We start from the raw sequence: 14,533 nt of genomic DNA, 5'->3' as shown, positions 1-14,533 counted from the left end.
TAAATACGCCTCTGGACTCACTCATAAGTTGAGTTTAATTGCCATAATTATTACTAGGGAATTGTTAATTTTACTTGTACATTATATGACACAAGAGTCGAAGGACCCAAAATGTTAGTCACTATAATAAAATTATGTGTATAGTTGAAAAGAGTCCAAATATAGCAAGGTCAACAAAGTAAGGCTGGTAATGTGTGTCTTTAAACTATGTAATAAGGACCACATTGCTCACTGTTTTTCAAGTACAAATTGATCTTTGTTTAATACTGGCTGGACTAATATTATTTTTCTTAACGGTCGTAAAACTGTTTAGGAACAACATAGTGCATGCAGTAAACAAAGAGGTTTCTTAAAGCTGCAACAAAAATAAGTTAAATGTATATGTATTATTCTTTAAAAAAAATGGTTTAGGTAGAGGCAAATAGTGTATAGATAGTGTGTATAGGGCTGCAATCCATAGAAAATGATGGAACTATAATACTATTCCCTTCCCTTCCTAAAAAGGTGAACACAAAGGGGGACCCTTTTTTCTTTGCTCTTTGCTTCAATTTCATTTGTCAGGATTTACATTATTCCAATCTCCACTTGGTGCAACCACTTTTTTCTTGCTTTGGGCCCTGCTCCCTCCCTCTTTTACTTCAATGCACTCTAGTCTATGGTCATGAGTCATGACTATCGAAAAACTTACTCTCGATATTTACATCAAAGTAATATATCAATGTCAAGAGTTGAACAAGGCAGGGTTAAGATTGTGTAGACTTCACTTGTGAGATTACATAGAAAAAGGAAATGTTTTTTTAGTTTTCCATTGCTATGAATAGTATTTTGAGGTACAAAAGTTGTTGTCATGATGAAGCATTGAGTTATCATATCTACCAATTCGGTGGTACAATAGTCAAATTAAATACAAAAGGATGATGCAAATAGATATAAAGAAAGAGAAGAGTATCTAATATATCTAATAGAAAAAAGGAGACAACAACCATGCAAGTGTTTCCCCACACAACAAGGGCCAAAAACAACACAATTCCCTTCTCATAGGGGCCCTACCACGTTTTAGCTTTTGCCAAACAGCTAGCAAAAGAGGATCTACCCTTTCATAATCAAACATCAACTCCACCTCAATCCGAAACAAGCTGGGTTCGGCTATATGAACTCTCATTGCACGTGCCACTCAAACTCATTTCAGTCCAACATTATATAAAATAAAATTAAAAAATATTTGGAGAAGATCTTCCCCTTTACGTCAAAACAAATATATGTATAGATGCATTCACACTAAGATCGTCCCTAATGCACCTAACTAGGAGCCAGTTTGAGACCCTTTCAGTACCTGAAACCCCTTTTATCCTGACAGTTGACAACTGGTAATAAGCTTTCCATTCATATTCTGATGACCTGAGATTGGAAAGAATGATTTTGTCTAAGATAGGATCCTCTTCTCATGTGGATGTTGCAATGGAGGTATTTGTTGTAGGATGTGTTTTAGGAAAACCAAATTCCTTGAACAAACCCTGAAGTATAAGACCAATTTAAAGATGAAACACAATTAGTGGAATACTCCTGGAAAAGTCTGGAACTAATTACGTAGTTTAATGTAGCTGAGATATAAGCATACCATAGCATCATTGATTGCATATGTAACACAATAGTGCTCCTGCAATTGGGTTTTAAATTATTTTTTTTAAAAAACGAATGAAAAGGAGCATTATACAAGATATATAAGGTATGCATTTTTTTATCAGTATAAAATGAAGCAATTTTCCCTAGCATATAAGTATGCACTTTTTCATCAGTATAAAATAAAGTAGCATTTTCCCCATCTTTTTTAGTCTTTCAAATACTCCCTCAAGTCCTTTCTTACTTAACCTACTACCTTTTTTGTCGATACCAATTTACTTCACCTCTTCTCATAGATCATAGATGATAAAATTTTGCCAGATCCTACAGTCCAAACTACCACAACGCTACTACTTTATATAGTTGTAGCTTTAATATAACATGTTTTCAACAAACAATACCAGTTCTCGAAAACTTAAGCAGTTCTCTGAATTACTCCGACATGATGAAATATTCCACTTTGTTCTGTTTTTTTTTTGAAACTGAAGAGGAGAAGTTTTCACTTTGTTCTGTTTTTATTTTTTAATCTCCAATTTGTCAAACAGGGTCTACATGATGAAAGGAGTATCAATTTTTGTACTCTCATTCCCAAATTCTCTTGATATAATCCAACTATTTACAGGTTCCCAAGTTACATAATGCAAATATATTGCTGTGACAGATTAAGAACTTTTAATCAGTCAAAGTCACTTCACCAAAAGGTAGGTCAGCAAATGACATAAAAGGCAGTAAACCCATCTCGGATTTCTTTGTTTTGATTGGTAAAAGGAACTTTCAGATACTACATCACTTAACTTTGTTATGGAATAACGTAATACAGAAAGGTTGTCTTAAGACTAAAGGAGAATATAGGTGTAGGCAAATAAAAAATAAAAAAACAAAAGAAAGAGCAGCATCTTGATCCTTGAAAACATAAGGTCAAGAAAAGGCAAGCCTTGGGAAAGGGCCAATCATAATAAAGCAGCCTGCATTTTGCATCATGGCGTCTACATTATCTAGGGTTATAGATCGTAAATACAATATGAGGCCAAATGCCAGAAATACTGGTCAGAAACTTGCGATACAAAAAAACAACAAAGCTGGAACAAAGTGCTCAACTTTCATGGTGGTATAGAATGCAAGCACACTGAAATATATTTTGCAGTCAAAAGCAGAAGAGTAATAGAAACTTACCTGCATCATATACCACTCTTCAAATTCATCAAATATTTCCAATCTTTCAATCCTGTCCAGAAAATTACATGCAAATATTTGAGGACTGAAACATTTTTTTTTTTGTGTCTGTGTGTGTTGTGGGGGGGGGGGGGGGGGGGGGNAGGGGAGCACAAAGTAGATAAAATGAAGGTGCACACAGGAAAAAGAGGAATCAGCCTTTATCCTGGGAAAAGGATATATCAGAATCTAAAAAAGGTAAAAATATATTTTATGAAACCCAAAGTAGCTTTTATAAAATAGAAAGTTTTTCAAGATATGAAAGCTTCTATTTTGTTTCGTAGTGAAAAAAGCATATTTTGTTTGTTGTAAAGACACAAAAAAATAACAGACAATCATATATGAGACCAAAATGTTAGCATCAGATCAGCCTAAAATATTTGATGTTCTCTTAAATGAGTCTCTTATATATTCTTAAAATTGTGATTTGTTTTTCTGCAACAAGGTAATCACTTTTTACCAGCGCAGAATCATGAAGGACAAAGTGGACAGTACAAATATAAGGAGTTATATCCCTCTACCAAAAGTCTAGGTGAACTTTATCAAATCATTTGGCACAATATTTACAAATTCAAACCAACACCAAAATGCAAGAGATCCCATGATACTAATATTTGAACATCAACTTTTGAGAAGGACTATGAACTCTTAAAAACATCTTAAATTCTATCCCTCTGCAATGTCCCAATGGATGGTGTACCAAACCTTGTTATTTCGTCCTTCTGTTGAGACCACGTGAGGTCTACAAGAGAGTGAGTGAGTCGCGGGAAAAGCTAGAGAGATAGGCAAATAGCGACCCAGGATATGAAGATGCCATGTGCACCATTACCTTTAGTGTACAATGTCACACGCCATATGTAGAGTCAGAGTAGGGATATGTATTTGGTCATTTTGCTCCATTTTAAGTTCATTCAGTTAAGTTTTTTTTGCTTGAATTTGGGTTAAGTTTTGTTTGGTTTATATAGTTTTTGATTCCTCCTAGATAGATAAACCAACCGTCCAACAGTAATGAGTTAAATTTGATATTTTGTTGGATTTCTTTCATTATGATAGGTGTACTATTGTACATTCACAAGCTAATGGTCACATATGCGGAGAGGCGAGTAAGAGCTTGTTTGGATTTACTTATTTGAAGTGCTTTTTAGCCAAAATAGTTTTTAAGCACAATTGGGGTGTTTGGGTAGATTAAAAAAGTGCATATAAGCACTTGACTTTAAGCTAAAATGATAAAAAATAAGAATTCTAACTTATGGCTTTTGGCTTATAAGTCAAAAAAAGTGAATCCAAATAGGCTCTAAGACTGAGAAGTGAAGAATTTCACACTTCGAAAGTTAGATTTAGCCACATAGTGCTTGAATTAAATTCGAGTTTGTGGATAATTAGGAGGGTACAAAAGGGTTAAGAGCACAAGGGAAAATATAATCTCTTGTAAAATAAAATAAAAAACTGACACATTGGAGCAACGATAAAATTGTCTCCACGTGACTTATGCCTCACGGGTTCAAGCGGTGCAGTCAGCCATTGATGTTTGCGTCAGTGTAGACTGTTTACATTACATCCCCTCAGGATGTGGCCCTTCCCCGGACTCTGCGTGAATGTTGGACGCTTCGTGCACCGGACTGCTCTTTTTAACACATTGACCGAATAAACAGGAACGAAAAAGAGATTAAAAGGGAAGGACTATATTAGTGCAAGGTTGAACAAGAAAAACAATAAGAGTAAATATAAAACGAAAAAGAAAAAGTTTTTGAATTATAAGAGTCTAAAATCTGAAGTTTTGTTGGGTTTGTTATGAAGTTAGACTTTGGCAATTTTCCAGATTAGCTTCGGTTTTCCATATTAATAGACAATTGTGTGATAAAATAAATGATTTTGGGTGGTTTTGAAACCAAAAACTATTGTATTCCAGAGGTGAAAAAGTAATGATTCATTCCCAAAGAGATTAAATCACTGGGGTTCATTGGAGGAAATTCCAAAGCGCCTTGGGAGGCTCCTTGATTCAGTGCACATGCCTAACTCTTCTGATTGGAGGTGCCACTTTGGCTAAATAAATGTGTTACAGATTCCTATACATACTTAAATGCAACTAAGCAGGCGGGTGCCGGTGAACACTTAGCTAATTAGGTGTCTCGGCCTCTGGAATCTGGAGATAGGCAACACAAGTACTACTGTGAAATAGACAAGAACGGGAATGGAGACCAGAACCATTGTATGATTAGAGCTCAAGCATAAAGCTAAACTTAATAAGAATTATTGATGACAGGTTGCATTAAAAAGTAGCAACTAAAAGTTTTAGGAATGTCCAAAAGTCTTGGACCTTGAAGAATCGTAATGGTGGAATGAGGAGGTGCGAAGAGTTGTTAAAACAAAAAGTGAGAAGTATAGGAAGTTACCGAAAGCAGAAGATGGTGAAACCTTTGAAGAGTACAAGAAATCTCAGAGAGGCTAAAAAGGCAATTTGCAAAGCCTACAGTAAAGAGTACGATGACTTGTATCAAATTTAGGGACACGTAAGGAAGAGAAAGAAACGTATAAATAGCAAAAAATGAGAGACTTAAAAGTAGAACTAAACTAGAGCGTCTTAAAAGATGACTGCCGACAAGTACCATAAGGGAGTGCTCTAGCATTCGAGAGATGGAGATAACCTTGGGAACCAAGGTTGACACATAGCAGTACAATGAGTTCTTCTCATCTACCTAGGTCTTGTTGGACAGATTTATCGAGAACTTGTGATGGTGGAAGGTATAAACTACCCAGTCAACAAGTTAAGCCAGATTGCCGTTCAAAAGGGTAGTTGCCAACAAGTTTTTAGATGATAGGGAGATCAAAGAGAGAGGAGATGCATTTTTGATCATTTTTTTTCAACTTAAATCATGAGAATAACTTAGCAGATCTTAATAAATCACTAATTGATAATATAGAAGATGAGTTTCCATACATGTTATTTGCAAATGATATTATATTAATTGACGAAACTGCACAAGAGTCAAACAAAGGCTAGAATTATGAAATGCACTCTAGAGAGTAACAGTTTTTGTACAAGTAGAAGCAAGACAAAATATATGCACAATAAATTGAGCCTCAAGAAGAATGAAGTTAAAGTCAGATAATATGGAACGATGGTGTCTCATATATAGACTCAGTATTTTCCAGAAAAGCGATATGATAGCTGAAAAGTTAATATATAAACAGAGTGCTATAAGAGTATGTGGCGATAGGAAGATATCTATCCAGTTGAAAAATAACTTCTATAAAACAACTGCGAGACTAAAAGACAACCAGCCTGTACATATAGATTGGTCAAGTGCCCAAGCATGTTACCTAGAGCCTAACGCATGCAACAAATTAAAACATTTACGGTGACGCTAGCATGTGAGGACCTTTTTATAATTTGTTTCTTATTTTATTTTTACTTATTTGATTTTTAGTGGGTGAGCGAGACAGGAGCAAAACAAGACTTATAAACCTCTGGGGCTCTGACTGAAACATGGACATTTTGGCAGCTTAATATGGCCATTAAAGACAGCAATCTACTCTAGAATGTAGTTCATGATCATCATCTTCAGATGAATCATATCATTCCCATGTTTACATATATCAATCTACAAGAGCAATGAAAGCTAATACTAACCTGCGTCTTTCTTGAGCTTCAATAAAATCACTATAAACCTGTAGCATGTCCCAAGCAACTGCTTTCTGCAACCAATCAATAGCAAACCATTAGTTATGAATTCATGTGTGCTTTATCATAGCAAATAAATTAACTAGAGCTGAACCACTGTTAAGTATTCAACGACTGTACAGTTCAAATTATCAGTAACTGGAAATAGGGAGTGAAAACTTGAGCCTACAACTAATGCAAGTTCAGAAGCAGCCAATGCATGCTCTTTTGCTTGGGGAGAGAGTGGATCAGCCTATAGTTTATTTGCAATGCCACTGTAAATGATTCACTATCTCCCCATTTTCTTTGCAAAAGAAGCACCAGCTGCACAGATTAAAACCCCTTCTTTGCACATTTTCCTGTGACAGTCTGACAGACTTCATGCGTTGCAATCCAACCAAAGCTAGCAATTTTGCTTGGGGCCTCAGTCTTCTGAATAATTTTCCAGGGCTACACACCTCTATTCTCTTCCAGATCATTCTTTACAAATTGCAATGAACTTAATATAATTCTCTTCTAAGCTTTAAGACCTTCAGCGAAAAAAGGCCACCTTCAGCTGAAAAGTATATAATCTACCATCCCTGATTACAGAATATGAGGTGACAAGGCAAATGGTTGGAAATACAGTAGGTCTGTCTAAAAACTAAAATAAACATCCTACACTTGGAAATGAAGGAACAGGTTATAGGACTAATACAAGCTCTTAACGAGGTTATAGACCTAATACAAGCTCTTAACCGAGGTGTGTGTGTGTGTGTGTGCTGAGAAAAGGGTATGGTGATTTAATATCTAAGGATTAAGAAGCAGTTTTGCAAATTGGAAATACCTGCCATCCTTGATCAAGAAAAAGATTTTCTTTCTCTTGTAAAGTTGGTGTAGCATATATTCCTAATAGTCCGCAACCTCGGCTCTGAAAAGGGAAGAAAGACATTATAATTCTGTTCCACAGACACATCAAAGAAAAAATCATTTCAAGGATTGAATTTACAAAAACTAGTCAGTGCAGAAGAGCAGAGATCATGCAACGTACATAAGATTTTTATAAATTGTCTAAACCCAGATCACACGCTTCCATCAGACTTTGGAACTTCAGAGAAGCCTTTTTTTTTAATAACTGTGTTGGTTGGGCCAGCTTGTGCGCACTTCGACTAATTCCATGGGATACCTCCCACTTGTAACAGGTACTTGGTAACGCTTACCACTTAGGCTTAGACATGGGAAGAAATCACCTAGTGTTTCCGTCTCCGCTGGGATTTGGACATGAGACCTCATGGCTCTCCTTCCAGAAGGCAATTGAATCAGTATTTATCAAGTTTCATGTATTTCTATTTGAGTGAAGGGTAGGACAAGTAGAGGCAAGAAAAACTTGATGCTAGATAAGGTGATGAACCCATACATTGCACAGATGATTTACGGAGCGTAATTACTAAGTGCAGATATCACAACTTCACAAGTTATCCCTGATGGGACTTCAAGTGGAATGCTTTATCTTTCAATACCTACCCCTCAATAGGATTACTATACACCACATGAATTTCACGAATAAATTCATGCTTCCATAGAAGAAAAAATCATGCTATCATTGGTAATCGCATCTGAATCTCTCCTGACTAATAAAATTGCACAGAAGCAACTCTGCTCCAACTAATAGCTTTAATATTTCAGAAAAGAAGATCCCTTAGCTAGGAGGTTGTGGAGGACACGGACTAGGGTGGAAGTTAAGTAGGTAGTATAGCATTGTCTTGCTTATCTTTCATACCAGTACACAGTAGTCATAGTATTTCCTTCTATCGCAAAGCTAAAATAAACGATATGTGTCTCCCATAGACACCATTTTTATTAGAGGTTATAATAATTTTAACAATTAATATAGGTCATCAATGAACATAGTTAATCCTTCTTACTTCCTCAGAATATAAACTTTTAGCAACTCAATAGTATGATGCATACTTGGTTCCCTTTTATATAAACATAGATAGAAATGGTGGAAAAAACTTATACATGACACAATTTATTAAAGTGCAGGACCTTAACAGCCACGTTGTATTAACTAAACTATGCATATGTGAGTTTTGGAAAGCATATCCATTCCTGAGTCAAGATAAAGAAAGAGAGTTGTGGTAGGTTCACTGCCTGCATAAGAAAATCTAACTATGATGAATCCTATAGATGCTAAATTTTTCAAAATGTGCCCACCTGAATAGTGAAATGGATACAAGTCTTCATATTACCTACCCGACTAATTTGGGATTTAAATTTTGAGTGTAGTTGATACTTGATAGTTGATAAATTGATTAATAGGAAGTTGTATTAACTACATAGCAGGGAAGAAGAAAAACCAGAGAAAGGGAACAAGTATTCAGAAAACGCCCAGGCCTGTCATGAAAAGCATAATAAAACATCTGCAGAACTACCTTTTATGGTTAGTTTAACAAAAGTTTGGTATACTGAGAATTTTAGTAGAGCAACACTAAAATCATCCGATTACAGTCAGCAGAAATATCAATTATCTTTTAAAGGAGGGGAAACTGGACTCTGTAACAAAGAAGCTCCTTATTCATATAAGGGCACCCGGCACCCATGAGGGACAGTCCACAATGATATATCTTCTTTGACTTTGTATCTCTCCAACAAGACATTGGTTTTAAAGCAACAGAAACTCTTTCAACTTTTGAAGGACTCGCTTTACAGGCACCAAGTTGTCCTTGTTCTAGTCAACATCTATGTCACTTGAAATTACTCACCATAATGTAACTTCTGGTGCTTTAAACATGGGAAGATAAAGGGCTACATAAACACGCTAATTCATGAAAGCATCTTACACCGTTACAAGACAAAGATATGTGTTATCCCTAAAATTTATGCTCAATCATCAAAAAGATAATCAGCAAAAATACCTCCAAATTCCGAATCATTTGTTGACCGAAAGCATCATCTGGGTGGATCTGTCAATAAGCCACATAATAAGCAAGCAAGTCATTACAATACATCAGCAAGGTATCCACAGTGCCTTGGGACAGGATAGCATTAGAACTCAAGTTAAAAGGATGAAGGGAGGGATCAAGCCTATAAAAGAATACAAGATTTAACTTCATAGCATCCACAACCTGCTCATACAAGAAAAATATTGATGTGGAAAAGGTTCTTGAAGCCCATCCAACAATAGCACGGCTTGAATCAGGATCCAAATATATAAGAACGCATTCTGCAATTATAAATGTTGGCAAACTGATGATAACATCAGCATGTGCAGTTAACTCTAATCAGGTAAGAACTTGGACATGTATAAATGATCAATCTTTCCAGAACATGGGAAACAGAAAAGAGAGCAAGATAGTCCTAAATTTGCAAAGAGGAGAAATAAAAGAAGACAATGAAAGCAGTAGTGTAGACAGCAAACACCTAACAGTCAATTAATCAAGTAAAAAAGCAACCACAAAAAATTTGTTGCTAGTCCTATCACTGATATGCTTTCAATTGTCCAATACATGCTATTAACTACTACATTCCAACTCAATTTTGGAAAGTTGGACTAATATCAGCATTATTGTATATTGGATGTTGAAATTAGTTAATTGCAAGTTAATTAGTGTAGTACTAAATTCCTATGTGTTTTGCTATATTTAAATTTTCTGTAATTGTGCGTTTTAGTTCAAATAAGTGTGCACTTCACTCTGTTTTTACTTCAAGCTCCATGGACTTTACTGCTTTTATGCATTTTTTACTTCTAAAAACACTGATCACTAGACTGATACATTTACATGGATCAAATTCACCATAATAATGCATACCATTATAAGAGAGGTTAAGTTAGAGGTAGTTATCCATGACTCCCAAAGCTTGACAAAGACCTAATACATAAGATCGCCTATGCTGCATTTCTGGAGATTAATGACAAAATTGTTTAAGAAAAAATAATAGGGAAGCAATGACATACCTTGGGTCTAAATTTGCTTTGGCTATAATATCATTCAAATTTTCTATGTTGCGCAAATCTACAGGCAGCAATTTGTAATGATCACTATGGACTTCCCCCATTTCTGCATGAAAGCATGAGATAAGTTAGTTGTGCTAGATATTAGTTTATTCTAGCTTTTGCAGAGAAGAAATGTCCAAGAAATTGCACTAAGCATTTAAAATCAGAGTCCAAGCCTCATTTGTTTGCACTTAATAAAGGTATTAATCTTAATCATTCAGATTTCAGTCATTAAGCATGTTTGCCCCCAAGGCCTAGCTCAAGTGGCAAAAGGTGGAGGATTTGTGGCTTAGGTCGCAAGTTCAAGCCCCACACCATGCAAAGCGAAGCCCGGTATTTAAGTGGAGAAGGGTAGAGGGGCGGGTCCATTATCCACCGAGTTTAGAAGCCTGTGATTGGTCCAAAGGGCGGGTCACAGACGGATTTCTCGGCAAAAAAAGAAAAAAGATTTCAAGGTAGGAATCTTAATCATTAAGTGTGTTTGTTTGCCTCATTCCTGAAGATATGACTAAACAATCAGTCCATAATTTATATTTATATTATTTTTTCTCCCTTTGTGCCTTTTTTCATTAAAGTTCATGCTTTATTTGCATTTTGCGCTTAAATCCCCAACGGACCTTAAAAATTTTTTGCGCTTTTTGCTTTTCATAACACTAATTGATTAAATACTTGACCTATCCATCTTACGTTCCAAAATCGGGGTACTTGTTAGGGAAATGCATCAAATGTTTGCCATGTAAATGAAATGCAGGGGTCACCAAGTTGAATCCAAAAGAGGAGAGCATTCACAACTTTACAAGATGAACGGGTCCATTACCTGAGGATATTGATGCTGTTTCACCAACTTTATCCCTTAACTGACTGTAGGTTTCAATAAGAGCTGCCTTCTTACTTGTTACCTGTAAGACAAATATATAGAGAGCTGAGCTCTTTAGTTGAGCCAATAATTTGCCAAAAGGCAAAGGATGTTGTAGCCACATAAAAATATAAAACAGACCTCATTTGTGATATAGTATAATAACAAACTTTCAACAAACTCGGGGGACTTAAAATTTGAAAATCTCACCTCAATGAAATCCAGTTCCACGTAAAGATGAGGAGCTTTTCCTTCATCCTGCCAAAGACAAATCTAACTATTACTTCTTCTTCTTGGGGGAAGGAACCAGTAACCATCCAGCGTATATTAATTATATTGGAGAACTACATTTAGGGAGCAGTATCAGATAAATCTTAATATAAAGCAATACTCCGCTTTCATAACGTGTCAACCAAGTTCAACAAAACTTGCAGATAGCAAAACCAGACACTCAAATTTCTATGTACAGTAACCCGTCTAAGCATCACTAATGAATTGCTCTTAACTTCCATTTTCTCTTGACAACTTTATTTAAGGGTCCCTGGACAGGGAAAAATATTGATACATATGAATAGAACTGTAAACAAGAGCATTGTAACTGCAATTAGATGCATACTGTCAGCTTGGCATAGTCCCAACTCCCAAACTAGTTGGGGTCAGCCATGAGATTGGCTACAAAAAGAAAAACATATTTTTTAAAAAAAAACAAAAGGTGAAATCTTAGCATAGCTCGTAAAATTTTCAATTATTGTGGAAGATATGAAAAAAATCCGCAAGAAAACTGAAGCACCTGCAACTGAAAGAACATCGTGTCGAAGCCAGCTCCAAGTGACAGTATCTGCTTCCTGATATTTCCATTTCCATCAGCATTCGCCTCACAATCAAGAAATTGATTGAGCATCTTTCGAAGAGCAGCCCAGCGGGCAAAATAACCTAACAATTAAGTAGCATATCAACAAAAACAACCCCAACTAATAAACACTAAGCACATCACCACCATGAATTAAGAAGCCAAAAAAGAGATACTATACCACGGTTAATAATCGGAGCTCGCCTCAGCTGCTTTTTAACAAACAGATGAACATAATCATCTTTCATATATCCTTTTTTCACGCACGACCTTCAAAATCACACAAAATATTTAAAAAAATTAATTAGATTCAGTTTTCACATCAATTTCCGACGTAAATTGTAGATTCACAGCTATGCTCCGAAATTAACATTATTTACACTCACAGCTTTATGTAATCTCCAAATTATGTCTAGAAAATTAACAAAGGGGAATTGAAGAGTTGAAGAAAAGGGCGTACATACAGTTTACTGGCGGAAGCGTCGTCGTTGGTGGCTTGAACGGCGGCTCTGTTGCTGCGCGAATCGGTAACCGGTTTCGCCATTCTCTTGGCCAAGTTTTGATACTCTCTGAAACAGAGCTTTGAAAATGGGGAACAGAATTTGGGCGGAGGATTTGATCCTTGTACTTACTCGTTATTACTTTTTCATTCACAATAGATTATGTTATGACCATTGTAGTCCTCACTTTTTCTTTGTCAATGTTATTTCAGAATGTTTTGGATTGTGGTGCAACGGTAAGATTGTTTCATTTTTAATCAAAGATCTCATATTCGAATTCGTCTCAATACGACTATCGAATTCTAGATGTAAATTCAAAAAAAAAATAGTACACATTTATTTTAGGGCATGTTAGATCCTAAAAAACATGTCGAATAAAGAAAAGAAATTCTTTAGTACAAACAAATTCTTACTAATATTTTTCTTTTTGTATATAGTTTTTCTATTTAAATTTACAAGTTCTATTTTAATCGGAAGTGAAATATGATTAATTTGCGCTATGGGTCAGGGTTGGATGGGTCGTAATTTATTGTCATATGAATTGAGAAATGGAAAAAATTATATTCAATAAATAAATAAAAAATATTTCATATTTTGTTGTCTAGATATTTATATAATGGCTTTTGAAGTAGAGATATAAAAAAAATTGGGTGACCTTCTTGTTACGAAAGAAAAATAAAATGTTAGATAATTATCAATAATTAAGTGACCTTCTGAGTTAGTATTATTTTATTTTCATAGAATAGCTCTATTTTTTGTTTTGTTTACATGCTTTGATTAGGCTTAGTAGTAAAAAATGTCAACTATTTTTAGATCATATAACTCGTGATATAAAACTAAATGACTTATATATATTTAGAATGCCAATTTTTTTAAACACTATGTAAAGGTTAGTTATTTTATTTTAAGCTACCAATATTCTTAGGAATACTTAACATTCACTAGTTGATTAGTAAATTCATACTTTTCAGATGTTTCATATGAGCACTATTAAAATGTACAATCATGAGACTGAAAATTTAATCCGATCGAATTGTTATATGATAAAAGTAGAAAAAACGATTTTTTTCAAAAGTAGAATGACTAATAATATTTATGTTGAAAATAATAAAATAATGTCTCGAATATTATTTTAAAAAAAATTGACATTGGATCACTTGATATTCTATGCAGGTATGAATTTTCTTTGTTACTTGGAGTGGACTATCGAAGTTTTAAAAAGGCATAACACAAACAACTCAGCCTTTTAGAATGATTATGCAAAAGATATTAATATCATATATACGGTAATAAACAAAATTTAAAAAATATTCTATTTAATTTTTTAAGAGATCAATGGATCTTAGTTCTTCAATTGTTTACATGTTTTCTCCAATAATAATTATGATATAACTATTGATTAAAACAATACAAATTTCAAATAAAAAGTTTTTTTAATATTAGAACATTTTTATCTACCTATCTTTGTTTACATTTAAAGTAATAATTTGTGCTTAATTAGTTACTACCAAATCGACTATAATTTACGTCTACAAATATACTATAAAACTAATAAGAGAATTTGAATACGACGATATATACCCTACAAACAATAAGTAAAATTAGTCAAATCGATCACTTAGTTTGTCATAATGGTGAGAATTATTTACAAATTGTAAATTTGAAATATACATTATAGATATAATATTTTTGGATATAGAAATCTCAAAATTAGGCATAGATGTGCAGCACCCGTGCAATGAATCTAGTACTACGTTAAAAGTGAAAACTCCTTAAATTAAAAATTAAATTACTAATTTACCTCATCTTTACCCTTAAAGCCCTAATATCAATAATAAACTCACTATCTATTCGCAAA

General features: G+C 34.5%; 1 protein-coding gene across 1 annotated transcript; it reads right to left on the bottom strand.

Annotated features, from left to right (window-relative positions):
- Positions 1-1,180: 1,180 nt before the first annotated feature.
- On the bottom strand, positions 1,181-12,799 carry LOC125864923 (leucine carboxyl methyltransferase 1 homolog). Its single transcript, XM_049545048.1, has 13 exons — positions 12,640-12,799; positions 12,357-12,445; positions 12,116-12,258; positions 11,536-11,583; positions 11,287-11,368; positions 10,431-10,533; positions 9,601-9,721; positions 9,391-9,438; positions 7,320-7,403; positions 6,464-6,528; positions 2,794-2,845; positions 1,619-1,657; positions 1,181-1,514 (listed from the first exon to the last, which is right to left on the bottom strand). The coding sequence occupies exons 1-13, from the start codon at positions 12,717-12,719 to the stop codon at positions 1,443-1,445; spliced, it is 1,026 nt and encodes a 341-aa protein (XP_049401005.1). The 5' UTR covers positions 12,720-12,799; the 3' UTR covers positions 1,181-1,442.
- Between the last annotated feature and the right edge of the window lie 1,734 nt (positions 12,800-14,533).

This window comes from Solanum stenotomum, chromosome 1 (assembly GCF_019186545.1).
Source record: "Solanum stenotomum isolate F172 chromosome 1, ASM1918654v1, whole genome shotgun sequence".
NCBI classification, from domain to species: Eukaryota; Viridiplantae; Streptophyta; class Magnoliopsida; order Solanales; family Solanaceae; genus Solanum; species Solanum stenotomum.
The sequence above is the reverse complement of the archived record's forward strand: the minus strand, read 5'-3'. Positions and strand labels throughout refer to the sequence as shown.